The sequence below is a fragment of the Taudactylus pleione genome, unplaced genomic scaffold, assembly GCF_031769625.1.
Source record: "Taudactylus pleione unplaced genomic scaffold, aTauple2 ptg000652l, whole genome shotgun sequence".
NCBI classification, from domain to species: Eukaryota; Metazoa; Chordata; class Amphibia; order Anura; family Myobatrachidae; genus Taudactylus; species Taudactylus pleione.
The window spans coordinates 1,318,699-1,337,328 of record NW_028285054.1 but is presented as its reverse complement, the minus strand read 5'-3'; the positions used below and the strand labels follow the sequence as shown (position 1 = coordinate 1,337,328).

At 44.9% G+C, this 18,630-nt stretch overlaps 1 protein-coding gene across 2 annotated transcripts in view; it reads left to right on the top strand.

Moving 5' to 3' along the window:
* The window catches only part of TDRD9 (tudor domain containing 9), a 331,496-nt gene that overhangs the window by 91,265 nt on the left and 221,601 nt on the right, over positions 1-18,630 (top strand). For both annotated transcript variants that reach the window (XM_088455276.1, XM_088455275.1), the window contains exons 7-8: positions 5,230-5,394; positions 17,090-17,187. In XM_088455276.1, coding sequence (XP_088311402.1) covers positions 5,230-5,394; positions 17,090-17,187 — 263 coding nt within the window. The remainder of the gene's footprint in view (positions 1-5,229; positions 5,395-17,089; positions 17,188-18,630) is intronic.

Here is an 18,630-nt window from a genome sequence, read left to right as displayed (position 1 = left end):
ACACCAAATGTCCAATTCCTCTTGGAGCGTTGTAATGTTAGTTTGCAGAGGTTAAGGAGTTAGCTTTACCAGGCAATTGATTTAAAATAAATGTATGAAATGCAGTCTTATGAGAAAGTTAATGTCTGGTCTAAGTATAGATTGGATGCTCTGTGTGAAGGGCCATAAGTTTGTGACTCTGCTTATTATTATGATTATTGCGATTATTATTATTGCGCCACAAGTGTTCCACAGCGCCTTACATAGTACATAAAACTAGTAAGTGAAAAAGAAACGAGTAACTTACAGTACGTTACAGTGTAGGACAAGGACATGGTTTATATATATATATTGCTTCAATAACAATTAAAGCAGCCGGGAGTTGGCAGTCACGTTTTAGGTGCCCTTATGGCGAGTAAGGAGTAGAAGAAAATGTAAAGAGAAGCACATGAGGGAAGAGGTTCCCTGCTTGTGAGAGCTTACATTCTAAACGGGAGGGGCAGCCAGACAGGCGGGACACAGATGGGAAAAATAGGGAGGAAAGAGCATGAAGTGGGTTAGGATGAGAGCTGGAAAACCTTGATGAAGTAGTTGGTCTTGAGAACCTGTTTGAAGATGTATAGAGAGGTGGGGAGTTGGAGAGCATTCCAAAGGTAGGGAGCAGCACGGGTAAAATCTTGGATGCGGGTGTGGGAGAAAGTAATCAGTTGGGGAGGCGGCATGCATTTGTTGAGCGAAGCGGGCGTGTGAAGGGAGAGAAGGTCAGAAATGTATGTGGGAAAGGATTTGGTGAGGGCTTTGTAGGCGAGTGTAAGAACCTTGAATTGGCATCTGAAGTGGAAGGGGAGCCAGTGTAGGGCTTGAAGGAGAGGGGAAGCAAATGTAGAACGTCTGGAGAGGAAGATGAGCTGAGCAGCAGCATTGAGAACCGACTGTAGTGGAGAGAGGTGAGAGACTGGGAGGCCAGCCAGGAGAAGGTTACAGTAGTCCAATCTGTAGATGACCAGCGCGTGGATGAGGGTTTTAGTGATGTCCTGGGTGAGTAAGGGTCTAATCCTGGAGAGTTATTTTTAGGTTGAAACGGCAGGCCTGCGAGAGGTGCTGACTGTGTGGTTTAAAGGAGAGGGAGGAGTCTAGGATAACTCCCAAGACAGCGCACTTTGGGGCTAGAGGAGATAGTTGTGCCATCAATAGATAATGAAATTGTGGGAAGTGAGGTAGTAGAAGAGTGTGGGAAGATGATCAGCTCCATCTTAGACATGTTAAGTTTAAGAAAGCGCTGAGACATCCATGAAGAGACAGCTGGAGATACGGGTGAGGAGCAAGGGGGAGAGCTCAGGGGTGGAAAGGTAAATTTGAGTATCATCAGCATAGAGATGATATTGGAGGTCAAAAGAGTTTGAGTTCACCTAAAGAGGACGTATATAGGGAGAAAAGGAGAGGTCCAAGAACAGAACCTTGGGGAACTCCTACTGTTAGTGGAAATGCCCCCCAAGAGGAGTCGTGAGAGGAGACAGAGAAGGAACGATCAGAGAGGTAGGAGGACAGCCAGGAGAGGGCAGTGCCACGTAAACAAAGAGAGTGAAGGATTTGCAGGAGGAGAGGGTGGTCCACAGTGTCAAATGCAGCAGAGAGGTCAAGGAGAATGAACAGAGTAGTGGCCCTTGGATTTGGCAGCAAGGACGTCTTTGCTGACTTTCGTGAGGGCAGTTTCAATGGAGTGGAGAGAACGGAAGCCAGATTGAAATGAGTCAATGAGGGAGTGGGAGGAAAGAAAGGTGGTAAGGCGGTTGTAGACAATACGCTCAAGGAGTTTGGAAGCAAAAGGGAGAAGAAAGATGGGTCGATAGTTGGAGAGTATGTTGGGATCAAGTGTAGGTTTTTTAAGAATGGGAGAGACAAGGGCATGTTTGAATGCAGAAGGGACAGTGCCAGATGATATGGAGAGATTAAGGAGGTGAGCATGATGGGAACAGGCAGAAGGGGACAGGTAGGAGAGGAGATGGGAAGGGATTGGGTCAAGAGAGGAGGTGGAAGGAGGGGAGGACCGGATGAGGGCCATGACTTCCTCTCCAGAAACAGGGGAGAAGGATGTCGGAGTTGGTGAGGCAGAATACAATATACTGTATTGTGCTATTACTTTTGATTTGATAACTACACAAATATCCTACAGTAAAGCCTGAAACTGACCCTCCACCTCTCTAGATAAATCTGACCTCTTTGTATCTCCAGGGCAGACTGTCCTTGCAATTGTCCAAGGTGAAAGTGCTGCTGGTGTGTTGGCCAGTTGCAAATATGGGTGCTTATATCCACAGTTGAAAGTCACCCATTATTTCATCATTTGGGCCCAAATAATGTATTCATCTGCATCTGAGAAGTTGTAATGCAGTGATTTGATGTTGCCTTTTACAAAACCAACAAACTTTATTACATTGTTTTATTAAACATGGGATTGGATGGGAATCTCTCTACTTAGGCTGCAGGAATAAGGGTTTCCTATTGGGTGCCGCCCAGACATCCCCCATCCCCCATTCCCTATGTTTTAGTAACTACCATATGCCATGTTGGTCAAACCTGGGTTAAAATGATCCTGGTTAGTCTTTGTAAATAAAACTTCTGCTCCCTGAGGCTGAATGGCATTCATCTGTGACCAGTGTAATGTGTTGTGATTAAGAGTTTTCTCATGTTCAGTTAAATTAATTTCTAAACTTTGCCTCAGGCTAATGGAAACATAAAATTGTTTGCATCGAGTTATAGCTTGCAACATTAAAACTCTGAATTTCACTTATTACCAGTATTTCCTCATGAAATGCTTTTTAAGCGTTCCTAACAATGTAGAGGTTTGCGTTCTATCTGTGAATTAACAAAGAAAACGTTAACTTTCCTTGACCCTTGTGCTTAGTTCCCATCGAGAAATATAGGCCGTCTTAGCTGGTTGTGGCATTTTACCCACCGTTTTCTTCCTGCATCAGTTGTCTTTTGTTGACCTTTCATATGATTTTAGCCACAGTTCTCTACTCCTATTTTATTACCATTCCCTGTGATTTGTAAGCTTGCGTGGTGTTTTTCCAATTCCTCTTCCTTCAGCTGGGCACACGCTGAGCATTGTGCACCCAGCATATATGGCAGGCCGACATATCTGATCCTGGGTCCACTTCAGAACGTTGAATCGTGCCCTCGTTCCATCCTTCATTACCGTAATATGCATGGAGCGGCAAGCGGTATAGGGCTGTATTCAATTAGCAGCGAAAGTGTCGAAATTATCGCTAAAAACCAGGTGAAACCGGCAACAGACGAAAAAAAAATGGAGAAGTTTTCTCCAGACCAGGCAAAAAATGCAAATTCCCTATTTTTGGCTAAAAATGTGGGTATTTCTTTCATAGCCCTTTGGACACCACCCCAAAATGATAAATTACCTGGAATAATTTTTTTCGTAAGTTGCGTATTTTGGCTAAAAACTACTGTGCAAATTTTGGGCAAAAAAAATAAATCGTTGAATGGTTTTAATGTATTGGGTCTGGTTTTTCGATGGGCGGTATGGATGTGTCAAGTGTTAAATATCTCACGCGATCGCAGCAGGCGGTTTTTAACTGTTTAAAATTGTGTTTTTACGACACAAATATACTTGCACCAATTTTAACGTACCCCCAATTTACGTGGAACAGTAATTTTTTTTACAACTGTTTTTTTTTTTGCCCAAAATTTGAGTAGTCGTTTTTCGACATCGTACGCAACGTACTATTTTTTTCCGGTAATTTATCATTAGGGGGGTGTCTAAAGGACTTTGAAAGAAATCCCCACATTTTTAACCAAAAATAGGGATTTTTTTTTTCACCTGGTTTGGGATGGAGAGAACTTTTCTCCAGTTTTCTTTTTCACCTGTTACCGTTTTCGCCAAGTAGCGAAAAATTCGCCTTTTTTTTTGCAAAACGCCCGTCTTCAACAATGACGAAGAAAATGGGCGTTTTAGCCGCTAATTGAATATGGCACACAGTTGGGTTTGATGTGCAGCTCATCAAACCTGTCTACGTCTTCTGTGACCACAGGAGCTTGCGTCTTGTACATTTACACTGCACTATGTCGTTACGATTTGGCCAAATCAGAACGACATTGCCTCGGTGTGTACCCAACTTTACGGTGTCTTAACTTTTGTTTTCATTTTCCTATCTTACATTTATACCTTATTCCTAAAATAAACAAAACAAAAAACCTTGTAGAAGATTTTTTATTTTCTGATGAGGATATTACTGAAAATTATACAATTAGTCTGTTGTATGGTTCTTCTTGCTATGTATAATAAGCATACGCCCAGGTTGGTTTTGGCTGTTGACTGTTCATAGCTACAGTGGCAGGTTAATGATGATGTGGCCACAGTTGACTATAGCCAGATGAGGCTAGAAGAAAAAAGAGCTCAGAGGACCAAACCAAACTATTCCGGGGGCCTTATATGGCCCCCGGGCAGGAGGTTCCCCATCCCTACTTTATGGACACCCTGCAGAATAGTTTTCTTGGAACCATCTTTTGTCAGCGCAACACAACTGGGAACTGGAGTGTCCATTTTTAGGAATGTTGGGTTTCAGAAGATTTTTTTTTTTTTTGTGATCATCTGGTTATAAAAATAGAAAACAGTTGGTGCGGTTATTCACAGTGTAACCCTTGCTGGGTTAAAGGGAAGTTCATTTGCCTGATGATCTAGGCAAAATGTCTAATACTCAGTCAGAAGATTCTGATTAGGGGTCTCTCCCAGAGGCGATGGATCTGCTTCATTCTCTAGGTGTTTTTGAGATCTGTGGGATGCGTATGAGCACATTACTGTATGTGACTTTGTTGTGAGCTGATGTACATTCAGTGGACAATTTAGGGACACGTCATTATGCGCCCTAGCTACTGTGAGTCATTAGGACCCTGACGTGACTGCGGAAGGTTATTTGTTAATAAGTAAAGTGATGCAACCACTGTGTTAATCCCGTTGATATCCTACTATAGCCTTAATTCTGCCGTTATTATTTGTGGAAATTGCTTTATAATGAGGTTTTTGACTGGGTATACTATTAATAAACCGGAAAAAAAGTCACATTTAAGGTTAAAGTGAGTATTAAACACTTTGGCTCCTCAGATGTTTCTTTATCTTATTATTGTAATGTACTATTGTCCAGTCAATTCAAATCCAGAAAGAAATGAAGAAAGTTGTGTTGAACATACTTTGCTATGAGTGTTAGAGGTAACCAGGTTTTTATTCTTCCCTGACAGGTAATTTTGATGTCTGCCACTATAAACTGCAAGGAATTTGCTGACTATTTTGCAGTGCCGATTCATAACCAGCTGGTCCCAGCATGCATCTTCAAGGTTGAAGGCAGACCATATGATGTTGAAGTGTTTTATCTGGATGACTTAAAGCTTATTCCCAGAATTAAGGTAGGCATATCTCATACTCCTATAACGATCACATGTGCAGGCCAGAAAAACCTCAAATCCTACATAGTAGAGGAAATGTGGGGTATATAAGAGAATGTATAAATCTGTTTTACTTTATTTGAAATAATTGTACTTCCATTGTTGAAAAATATTTGTAAGGCACATAAAAAGCTTGCCTTACCCATGATTATCAGTATCTATTCTCATTTATACCTGAATGTTATTACATATAAGGCTGCCTTTATGATTAAATGTGCGCTCTGTGATAACCATTTACGTATTTAGGCTATAGCATGCCTGTCTTCAGTTGCTTAGTTGTGTCAGTAACTGCTTTTCCCTAGGGATTATGGAAAAGTGGTTCAGCCCTATTTAATATACACACGATCAACAAAAGTGGGCTTTGATTATTGCTGCAGCACATGTCATGTTTGATATATCACGGTCTGCCAGATAAGCTGTCCCTTAAATCTTATCTTTCTTCTTCAGGGTCCATAGGGCTCCACAGGGAGACAATGGGGTGTAGGTGGGACCTGGAGGACCAGACTCCAACAGCAAAGCTTTTCAATCCAAGGATGCTCCAGTCCTTACCCCTATACCCCACCCACAGCCTGAGGGCAAGTCATTCGTTGGTGTTTCGCAGTAGCTGGATCACCGTTTTTAACAGTGGGACTGCTTTAAGCAGCTCAAACTTATTTTTACTTGTAGCGTTTTTCATACTGAGCAGCAGGTCGAAACAGTCCCTAGGACGTCTATACTGCTGCTCTATCACGCCGCCGCGACACCAGCCCTTGACTTTGTACTCCTGGTGAGGCTCAAAGGGGGACTAGCTAGCAGGCTCACCGGACCCCATCTGCAGCCCAGAATCCAGGGGACAGGTAAGGCGGATCCCCGCTTGTGTGGACCCGCATCTATGCGCAGTCTTACCTCCGGTCTCGGGAGACAGACCAGAGGTGCTGATGTGGATATTGGTTCGCCCACGACTCTACTAGACCACCAGGGCATATTTTACAGGCCAGGGGACCCAGTAGTTAACGTGCTCAGGTCCTTCCCCCCTCTTCCCCCCACACAGCCTGAGGGCACTTCAGTTTAGTTTGTTTTCGGAAAGAGCTGGATCCCCATTATAACAGGGTTGCATTAAGCAGCCCAAGCTTTTCTTCTTCGGGGTCCATAGGGGCCCACAGGGATACCATGGGGTAATGTGGTTGGAGAGATCCAGGCACCAAACAGTTAAAGCTTTCAGCTCCCAGGATGCACTGGGTCCTCCTCCATATATACCCCACCCCTAGCCACAGGCCTTCAGTTGTTTGGTGCGGCAGAATCAAGACTCACCTTTTTGTAACGGGACAGCTCATGCAGTCCTTAGCTTTTATTTCTTATGTTTTAGTCAGCAGAACTCAGCGTCTATATTAAGATGCAGATAATGCGACTCCATCTACCTCTGCTGGGCTGAAAACATCAGTAATTGTGCTGGTGATTTCGGCTGGTCTCAGCTTGGCTTGCAAGCAGTGACGCTGGGACCTGTACTGCAACCAAACGCATGGACATGACAGGTAAGGCGATTCCTTGCTTACGGGGAATCGCGCATGGCAGTACTTGCTTCTGGTGTCGGAGACGCACCAGAAGCCGCTGCAGTCAGGGCCCGGGATTGTCCGCGTCCTCACTAGACCACCGGGGGCCTAGAATATATTGCGATTATTTACATATGCATTGTATGTTTGTCAGCTGCTGTATTGATACTGTCCTTTATTTCTATCAATTATAGCTATCACTGTGTTTTCTCTACATCCCTTTGGTTTAGGGTTTTTTCCCTCTGGGTACTTCACATTTAAATTTGAATTTGTGAAGGCTGTAACATTGCATTTGTATGGTTTCCTTTACTATGAAAAAGATAAACAGGACGTAGAGGCTCCTGTGCTGATTTCATGTAAATCCTGTATGGCAAGTTTGTCCTCACAGGGCGTTGTTAAGGATGGTTTGTGTATTGCCTGCTATAAAGAGCCACATCCGTCCAATATACAAACCATCTTGGGTATCATCTTTGTCTCAGGTAATGAAGCAGGTTGTGGATCACATGGCTACTACCAAAATGCCTTCTTGTATGGGGTGTTCACAGCATGCTATGTTTATACCTCCTCTGCATTCTTCTTGGAAGTCAGAGTATGGGACCGTCAAATGTTGAAAACGAGAAGGTTATTACAAAGGCTCCTTAAACGCAGACGATCTGCTCAGTTTATGAATCCGATGATGCGCAGGGCTCTTCTCCAGAGTCTAGCTCGGAAAGGGGGACCATTCATTCACAGTGGATGTTCCTCCTTCGGTGAAGGCGGTTAAATCAGTCATCGATAATCAGGATGATGAACAAGCCCCTAATAAGATTGCTCTATTGTTTAATCTCCACCGAAAGGGGGTCAAAACGGAGTGAGCAGCTCACTGAGCTTACCGAGGAGGCATGGGGTATCCCAGATAAACTGTTTTATGGCCATAAAAGAATAACATCGTTTTATCCTTTCCCAGCCTCTGCATGTACTAAGTGGGAGGTTCCTCCTACTGTGGATGCTCATGTATTGCACTTAGTTAAAAATGCTACATTGCCCATTTCATCGGCATAGTCTCTGGAGGACACTACAGGCAGAAAGATTGAAGCTTGTTCTAAGACAATATTTTCAGCTTCTAGAGCAGTTAACCGGTCAGCTGTGGCTAGAGCTTGGGTAGCTAGAGCTGTTGAAGAATGGACAGGGGCATTGGAAGATTTTATACCAGAGGACAGATGTTTATCTCCCATATACGGGAAGCAGCTTCCTATTTGGGAAGAGCTGCAGTGGATGCTGGAATTTGGTTAAGATCCTGGAAGGCTGATACAGGATCAAAGAGGGCACTGGAAACTTTATCTTGTCTAACTCTGCTCCAAAAAGCATCTTTCCCTGGAAATATAACTGCTACTCTGCAGCTTCAAAATCGTCAGGATTGCCATCTACGCCTACAGTAAAACCTAAGCAGTTTTTCTTTTGACCTCAGGGAAGATCAAAGGAATACTTGAGGCCGACTTCAATTTGCAGATTATTGGTGTCAAACAGATGCCTGGGTCCGGGAAATGGTCTCTAAGGGCTATGCCCTTACTTTCAGGAGGCATCCTCCCCAGAAGTTTTTTTTTTTTTGCACAGATCCCCCATCAGAGGCTTTTCAATCTCTATTGCAGGCAGGGGTAATAATCCCGGTTCCTGTGTCACAAAAGGGAAGGGGTGGTTATTCCAATCTGTTTTTGGTTCAAAAACCAAATTGGGCTTTTCACTGTATCCTGAACCTTAACACCCTCAACAGGTTTATCCATATTCACAAATTTCATATGGAAACTCTCCTGGGGATTTTATGGTTTCCATTCAGGATGCGTATCTACATGTTCCCATTACGTCATCCCACCAAAGATTTCTACGGTTTGCTGTCCTGCAGCAGCATTACCAATTTCAGGCACTGCCTTTTGGTCTGTCGACGGCCCCTAGAGTATTTTACCAAAATTATGGCAGTCATGACGGTTTACCTAAGGCATCGGTATCGGAATACTTCCATATCTGGACGACCTTCTGATATTGTGCATAGACTCCAGTTGTTTTGTAACACCATCTTCAATTGACAATAGCCTGTCAACAAAGGCACAGCTGGATCATCAATTGGAAAAAATAATCTCTTCCAACACAGCAGATGGTTCATCTGGTAGCATTTCTGGATTCTCAGGCACAAAGAGTGTTTATGCCAGAGGACGAGATTACAGCCCTATCATTGCGGATACGCAAGCTATTACGCAAGTGAAGGTCATCCATTCTATCAGCAATGTAGGTCCTGGGATCATTGGTATCCATCTTCGACATGGTGGGGTATGCTCAGTTCCATTCCAGGCCTCTGCAAAGATTGATTCTCTCCAGGTGGAATGGGCAGTATCATCTAATAAGGTCCCAGAGAATCCTTCTCACTCCGGATGTTCTCCTCTCCTTCCTGTGGTGGCTGAAAAAGGACCATCTGAAAAAAGGGCGTCCATTCTAGATTCCAAATTGGGTGCTTCTCCCCACAGTTGCCAGCCAAATCAAGAAAGTCAGCTGCCAATAAACATTCTGGAATTGCGAGCAGTATACAGAGCACTGATCATGGCACAGGGCCTGCTCCAGTCCGACAACACAACTACAGTAGCCTAACTCAATCATCAAGGAGGCACGCGAAGTCTTGCAGCAATGAAGGAAGTGACAAGATTTCTGAATTGGGCAGAACATCCTCTTCCGGCCATCTCGGCAATATTCATACCGGGAGTTCTCAATTGGGAAGCAGACTTCCTAAGTCGTCAGAACATGCATGCCGGAGAGTGAGCTTTCCATCCGGGAGTGTTTCAGCTCTTGGTAAACAAGTGGGATCTACCAGAAGTAGATCTCATGGTGTCACGTCACAACCACAAGGCCCCCAGGTACGGGTCCGGGTCCAGAGACCCATCAGCAGCATTCGTGGATGCACTGGCGGTAAGATGGGATTTCATCTCTCCCCCCCCCCCCCCCCCCCCTCATCACCCCCGATTTTTCCCTCCCAAGAAATTCAAGCAGGAAGGCGGAATAGTAATACTGGTGGCTCCGGCTTGGCCCAGACGTAATTGGTTCACCGACATACAGAATCCATAGACAGTCCGTTTCCTCTACCTCTGCGACAGGATCTGCTAATGTGGGATCCCTGCCGACATCAGTACTTTCCTCTTCTGGCTTTGACGACGTGGCTCTTGAATCTTCTATCTTGAGAGCCAAGGGTTTTTCTGTCTCTGTGATTCAAACGATGCTTAGGGCACGAAAGCTTTCCTCTGCTCTCATCTTTTACAGAGTTTGGAATTCCTTTGGTCAGTTTTGTTCCCGTAGGAAGTATGACCCTAAAGTGTTTAGTGTTTCCCAGGTTCTGGTTTTTCTCCAGGCTGGATTAGACCTTGGTCTCCGCCTGACTACATTGAGAGTACAAGTTTCTGCACTCTGGTTCCAAAGAAAGATTGCTTCTTTGCCAGATAATATAATTTTAATTTTTTTTCCAGTGAGTTCTGAGAGTTCAGCCTCCTATTGTCCCACTGGTTGCACCCTGGGATCTGTCTTTGGTTCTTAAGGGGCTACAGGTTTCCCCATTTGAACCTCTGGACACTGTAGACTTGAAATGGTTGACAGCGAAGACACTTTTTTTTCTCCTCACTATCTCCTCTGCATTGAGTCTCTGATTTGGCAGCGCTTTCTTGTCGCTCCCCATTTTTTTACCACAATAGAGCTAGCTGTTCTTCATACAAGGGAGGGTTACCTTCTTAAGGAAGTGTCCTGTTGTCATGTGAATGAAGAAATTGTAGTTCCAGTTTTTTCAGGCTCCAGACCTTTCTGTAGGTGAAGCCTCCCTGGATGTAGTTTGTGCTCTCCGTATCTATGTGAAGCGTACAAACTCTGTTAGAAGATGAGATGCTCTTTTTGTATTATCTGGTTTTCACAAATGAGGATGGCCAGCTAACAGGCAGACCATGGCTCGATGGTTACGTATACCTATCTCTCAGGTGTACACACAGGCTGATTTCCCTGTCCCAAGCACGGTGCAGCACACTTCACTCTGTCTGTAGGGCCCTCATGGGCATTTAGTCGTGGTGCCTCTGCTGAACAATTGTGCAAGGCAGCCACGTGGTCTTCTGTCCACACCTTTCTTAGGTTTAATGCCTTTGATACTTTTGCCTCTCAGGATGCTTCCTTTGGGCGACGAGTTCTCCTTTCTGCTCAGGCGGTCCCCCTCCCTAGGGGAACTGCTTTAGAGATATCCCCATGGTATTCCTGTGGATCCCTATGGACCCTGAAGAAGAAAAGTAGAGTTATGGTAGACTTGCCTCGATAACTTTTTTTTTTTTTCTTCGAGGTCCACAGGTCACCGACCCTGAAGCACCTGGCTTCATTGGGTTATTTTTCTTTCGGGCACGGATTCCTTCTCCTGCCTTAGGCTTGGTTAAGCAAATGAAGGCCTGTGGCTAGGGGTGGGGTAAATATGGAGGAGGACCCAGTGCATCCTGGGAGCTGAAAGCTTTGACTATTTGGTGTCTGGATCTCTCCAACCACGTTACCCCATGGTATCTCTGGACCCTATGGACCTCGAAGAGTTATCAAGGTAAGTCTACCATAACTCTAATTTTTTATGATTTACTTTATTTCAATTTTTTTTTTTTTTTTTTACTATAACGGCGAGCAGCACCAGACTGTCCTCCGGGCCTCTGGAGCCGCCCCATCGGCTCCACTAGACCACCAGGGCATATAACATATTGGCGCAGGGCATATGTAAGGAGGCCAGGGGACCCAGTGGTTAATATCAGCATGGGGAGAAGGTGCTCCCCCTGCAGCCCTTCCCCCAGTCCAGTGCGCCATTTCACTGCAGTCTTTGTGTTCCCTGGGCTGCTGCTCCCTCACCCTCCGTATTTTCTGCAAGCAGGTCTTTGGGAACGCTGGATCCAGTCTCCCTGTATACCTCTCCCACGGGCCAGGTCATACAGCGCTATATCCTACCAGCCACTGTGGTCTGTGTAGTTGATTTTACTGCCCATTGTAAACATGTAATGTTTTTCTGCGTTTGTATGTGACTTGTTCTAGCACTAATCTCTACTTTCTATACTGTACAGCTTATACCTTTCCCTTTATTCTACTATACCCTGACATACTAAGGTATAGGGGGTTCATTGTACCTCACATTTCCCAGATACTTGTGAGGGCTAGCACATGCTTTTTAACGCGGTTGCACTCTACACTGTGTTATTCTTGTGGCTGTGGCTGGCAAAGGAAAGAATAACAAGCAGCCTCTTACTCTGGTGTCTTGTAAATTTTGCTCTGCGGCATTAGCCACAGAGGACCTTATTCATGACTGTCTCTGTATTAACACTTACACAGCCCCAGGTCCATCAGCCCCGGTGTCTCTTCCTTAGGACCCACCCTGGACTGCCTTGTCACAAATGCTGGCAAAACTTGAGGACCAAGTAGCAGTCCCTGTGGTAACTCCCCTTATGGGATGGCCACAGCAGATACTCCCTGCTTTACTTCCACCATTTGTAGAAGTACTGTCCACCTCAGTACAGAGTTTGGCTAATACCTCAGTCATGGTCATTCTTTTCCAGGGCAGCAGACCTATTAACCAAGGCCTCCAAGCCTAGGTACAAACAGGGCTGGGCTACTAGACGTCGACCTGCCAAGTCTGAGGACAAGCCTACAGCCTGATGGGGCGGGCCTTTACCTGGGGTGGGAGGCCGACTTCTTCAATTCGCCCAGATGTGGCATCAAACTACGTCAGATGCCTGGTTGAGGTAAGTGGTCTCCCACGGATATGTCTTAAACGCCTTCTCATATCTGAGGCAACCCCCCCAGCAGTTCTTTTGCACAGGATCACCATCGGACCCAACCAGGGCCCTGCTTCTCCAAAAAGCCATTCAGTGTTCTGGAGTAATATTTTGGGTCCCCTCCTCACAACAAGGCAAGGGCTGCTATTCTACCCTTTTTTTAGCCTATCCTCAACCTCAAATCTTTGAATGAGTTTATCAGGGTGCCCAGGTTTCATATGGAAACCCTCCATTCCATTATCCTAGCTATGGAGCCTGGGAATTTTATGGTATTTCTAGACATTCAGGACGCTTACCATATGCCTATAGCGCCTTCACATCAACAATATCTCTGGTTTGCTATTCTACAGCAACATTACCAATTTCAGGCTCTGCTGTTTGGCCCGTCAGCGGCCCCCTGCATCTTTACCATGATCATGGCAGTTATGGTGACCTCGCTTCGTCGTCAAGGGATCAGACTGCTCCCATACTTGGACGATCTCTTGCTGTTGACCAGCTCCCCAGACACTCTAAACTGCCATCTACAGCTAACCATTGCCTTTTTTCAAATGCACGATTGGCTGATCAACTGGAAAAAATCTTTAACACCCTCTCAATCGATGGTACATTTGGGAGCCTCCTGGACTCGAGTTCAGAGAATCTTCCTAACGGTGGACAAAATTTCAGCAATCCAGCACAGACTACGCAGACTGCTCTACAATCGCCGAGTGTCAATTCACTAAGCAATGCACGCCTTGGGATCAATGGTGTTCACCTTCGACATTGTGTAGTTCCCTCCGTTTCACTCCAGGCCCCTACAGCACCTGATCCTCTCCAGGTGGAACGGACTACCCCATCTACTCAGATCCCCACATGATGGGCCTCCCCCTGGAGATTCGCCTGTTCCTAGCCTGGAGGCTAGACATCCCATTTAGACAAGGGTTTCCCCTTTTGGATCCCGGACTTGGGGGCTCCACACCATGGACACAAGACTACCAAGGGTTGGGCGCAGTGAGCGCACAGCTCTTTTTCCAGGGCCGCTGGACTCCGGTTGAGGCAATGTTACCAATCAACGTCCTGGAACTTCGAGCCATCTACAGAGCTCACTCTGGCTCAGGATATTCTTCAGGGCAGGCCAGTACAAGTACAGTCCAACAACGCCACAGCAGTGGCCTTACCTCAATCACCAAGGAAGCATTTGAAGTCGGGCAGCAATGGCAGATGTGTCCCACATTCTCACATGGACCGAACGCCACCTCCACGGTATTCATCCCAGGAGTTCTCAATTGGGAAACAGATTTCTTCAGCCATCACGACGTGCATGCAGGGGAGTGGTCTCTACATCCAGAAGTTTTTCAGCTCCTGGTGGACAAATTGGGTTTACCGGACGTGGATCTCATGGCCTCAAGACATGACATAAACTTCCAGTGTATGGAGTCAGGATAAGGGACCTCGACACAGCCTTTGTGGACGCATTGTCAGTGAAGTGGACCTTCCATTTGGCATATCTCTATATCTCTTTCCTCCCTCCCCCCACCCTCCCAATTTCTCTGTTTCCTCGAGTTATTCGAAAGTTCAAGCAGGATGGGGGCACAGTAATTGCTCCGGCAGACGCCATTGGTACTCCAATTTTCAAAGTCTCTCCATAGACTATCCTCTTCAATTTCCTCTACGACCTGTGTTCTCAGGGTCCATGTCTACATCCGGACATGGCCCGTCTGTCTTTAACGGCTTGGGTCTTGAGACATCCCTCCTAACGGCTAAGGGATTTTCCAGCTCTGTGGTCTAAACCATGGTTAGAGCACGTACACCGGCCTCAGCCAGAATTTCACAGAATATGGCATACATATTTCCAATGGTGTACTCTGAGAAACTATGACCAAGTTTTTTAAAGTTTCTAGAATTCTTGCCTTTGGCTGGATTGGATATAGGCCTCTGCCTAGCATCTCTGAAAGTGTAGGTCTCTGCTTTGTCCATCTGGTTCCAGCGCAGAATTGCTCCTATATCGAATGTTCACACCTTCTTGCAAGGTGTTATACCTATACAACCTCCCTTTGTCCCTCCTGTGGCTCCATGGGATTTGTCAGTGGTGCTCCAAGCAGGAACCTCACTGCGAAGACTGTTTGTTTCTTCTGGCTATAGCATCTGCCCGTAGGGTAGCTGATTTAGGGGTGGTTTCATGTCGCTCCCCCTTTTTAATCTTTAAGACGGGGCTGTTCTTAAAACGTGCCCTGCTTCCTTCCCAAGGTGGTTTCTCGTTTCCACCTAAATTAAGAATTTGTGGTTCTGGCCTTTCAATCACCAGACCTCTTGGCAGGTGAGGCCTCTTTTGGATGTGGTCCGTGCTCGGAAGTAGTATGGTCCACATAGATTTTCAATCAGGAAATCTGACTCCCTCTTTGTCCCTATATGGATTCCACAGGAAGGGTTGGCCAGCTAACAGACTCTGGCCAGATGGATTTACATGACTATCTCACAGGCTTACACGCAGACTGGCCTTCATGTGTCGGCTACAGTATCTGCTCATTCTACTTGCTCTGTGGGTCCCTCGTGGGAAGCCCGGCATGGTGCCTCTGCTGTTCAGATATGGAAGGTGGCCACGTGGTCTTCTGTCCACACCTTGCTTAGGTTTTATGCCTTTGATTCATTTGCCTCTCAGGATGCTTCTTTTGGGCGTAGAGTTCTACTCTTAGCTCAGGGGCGTTCCCGCTCTTGAACAATTGCTTTGGTACATCCGCATTGTCTCCCCTGTGGGAACCCTAAGGACCCTGAAGAAGAAAAGGAGCGTTGAGGTAAAACTTACCTTGGTTAACTTTCTCCGAAGTCCATAGGGTTCACAGTGCACCCACCCTGACGCATCTGGTTTCTATGGGTTTCTTCTCTTGGTCACTTGTTTCCTTCTGTGTGAGTGTGATTCTTCAGTGTTAAGTCTTCCATCTCTGCTATCCTGCTCCTTCCTTGAGCTTAGTAACAAAACTGAGTTGCCCTCAGGCTGTGGGCAGGGTATAGGGGGAAGGAGCGGAGCATCCAGGGTTTGAAAAGCTTTGCTGTTGGTGTCCGATCCTCCAGATTCCACCTTCACCCCATTGTCTTCCCTGTGGACCCTATGGACTTCGAAGAAAGAGAGTTAACAAAGGTAAGTTTTACCAGAACTCTCCTTTTCTTTAGCAAACATTCTTTATTTTCATTTTTGTTTTACGTGTAAAGGCAGTTCACTTTTACTCCACATCTCTGCATGTGTTCAATAAAAGCTCTATCGTCTCCACTTGGACAATAGTAGTGATCATTCCATTGCAAAACTACTGTTGTGATCCATCCAATTGTGAAAGTGATGTCCCCCACCTTTGTTGCTGCTGTTCCCTTGATAAAACACTTAATCATTTTGAAATTTTTTTGTGGGAAAAAAAAAAAAATCAAGAATTTACTAATTAAATAAAATGACTAACATTTTTGTGAGCAGAAATATAATCTTCGATTGTGTCGAACACACTGTCCCCTTTGTAACGTTAGCTTCCCTCTCCCCTCCAGTTTTCCAGTGGCATTACCCCCTCCCCTCTCCATCCACCCTCGTCCATAGGTCCCCATTGTGGCGCTACAACCCCACCAGCGCCATGTTACCATTTGAAGTTTGGCACGTCTCGTGCTCCATTAAAATGTGCAGGCCGTATTTGCTCTTAAAATACTAGGGGACTAAGGAGGAAGGTAGTCTCATGTATTGTGGCCATGTTTTAGCCATTCTTACTGCGGTCGCATCTCATACAACCGTACCACCAAGTGGTTAGAAGTGGTTCAGGATATGGTGGTGACTAGGCTAGGACTGTTTGACATGTTCCATGAGGGCCTGCCACGGCAGTTTGCCTGGTATAGTGTCCCTGGCCCAGCCAGTCATAACCTAGTTCTGGTGGTGCCTTTTTCATGGTGGGAGGGCTCTAAGGATTGGCTCTCTATTTTGCCACTACATGCTTAGGCTGTGTGCACTTTATTACGTACAAAATGCCAATGCTAATTTTCATGCTGTTAATCACCCTCATGGATATTTTGTACCAGGTATGGGTACCTGCAACAGATGCACCCTCTGGCATATCATATTCTGTACTGTAGGTCTTCCTATAACTTTTTGTGGTTACACGCTCTTACTGTACATTGGCTATGTGAGAACACCCCTTCCCAATCCTGTTCTGCCTCTTGCTGTAAGTGTGGATACACTGAGGATGCGTTTGACTCTGCAATATGTAATTTGCGGCTTCCAGTTTTCTTAGCATACGCAGTGCATGTTCTTGCAGTATATGCTACTCAACCTGGCCTACTGTAGTGCTCTCTGCACCAGAGTTCCTTTAATGATTGTTATGTTGGTTGCAGAATGCAGTGCAATACTTCGATGAACCGATGATATGTAAGGAAATGTATGATGTTGCAAAGTACTTGATACAGTTATTTGATGAAATGGAGGAACAAAGGTAAGGTGTAATTTATTAACATAATCGAACGGTTATTTTATCACCTGCAAATGATTAACTTGTATGTGTCGTTGGTTAAAATAAAATAAATAAATAAAAAAATGTAATAGAAATTAGTTGGTGAATTGTTAGGCTCACTAATAGTGACACTATTGATGAGCACTAGTACAGACTGATGTATTTAAATTGAAATAATTAGTATTGGCTGAAATCTCCAACTCACAAGTAGATATTTTTCTCCACGAGAAGGCAACAGATATTGGAAAGAATATTATAAAGTGATGGGTGTGCATGAATGTGCGCTGTCTCTTTGAAACACTTGTTTGAAGGCGTTTCCTTCCAAGCGTTCAATAATCCTTTTCTGAACCGAAGACTGCGATTAGCGTACGTTTGCGCTAATCCTTTTGGGAGCAAAACAACCTAGAAATATTTGAAGGGTACTGATGAAGTGTGTAGGAGGATGGGTAAAACAGAATTTTTGTTTTCTTATTTTTATGTTAAAATATTCCATTTTCTGCATGTTTTTAAAAGACTTTTCCAGTGCTTTAAATCATCTTCCATTTCACTTGAATATATTCTACTGAACAGCTTATTTTAGATATTTATATTTTGAGTATTAATATCACAGATGTAGGCCTTAAAGCTGTGAGCGTTTTGAGGTTGCAGGTCGATGAGCAGCAGCTGTATGATGAGTGGGGGAGATGGGCTGCTTCACTTTGAAAGTCTGTTTACATCTAATCTGCTAGAAAAATAACTTTTTTTTTTTTTTTTCCATAAAGCCTTCTGTGGTATATCTATAATATTGCATAAGAAACATGTGTCTGGGCGCACTGGCCAGCATTCAGTGTCCTTTTACTAATAGATTTAATACCAACTACAACTTTTTGATTTGAATTTAAAGTGAATGATGCTTGAACATCTTGCTAGGTTTCTGTAGCATCCTGTGGGAGATAGTGAGGATCTAGCTCTGCAGTAGGAGGTTGGCACTTTAAATATTCCATACGTTTTGAGCTCCTTTCTCTATCATATCTCCATCTTGCTGTTCAGTTTTTTTTCTTCTTCTTCTGTATTGCAAGGCTCTAGTCTTCACTGGGGGTTCTGGGTCGTGTGTCTCAACAAATGGGCCATCATTTACGATAATGGATACTTACATGCTGGGCTCTAAAGGAGTTGCATAACCTAGGCAGCCCGTCATCACCCTGCTGACAGATTTCTGCTATGCAGATGAAACTAGGTCTCTTAAGGCCCGGTACCAGCAGCTTTCTGCTTTCCTCTGCCCCTAGATGCAGGGATGTAACTAGCTGGTTTGGGAATTGCATACAGGGTTATCTGGTGGTATACTTTGTAGATGTTCTCTAGGGCTCTGTTTCAGTCTGTACTTGGTACACAATATGAAAAGGGAACCATGTATCTTTTATTTTCCCATCCTGCTGGGTAAGGGAA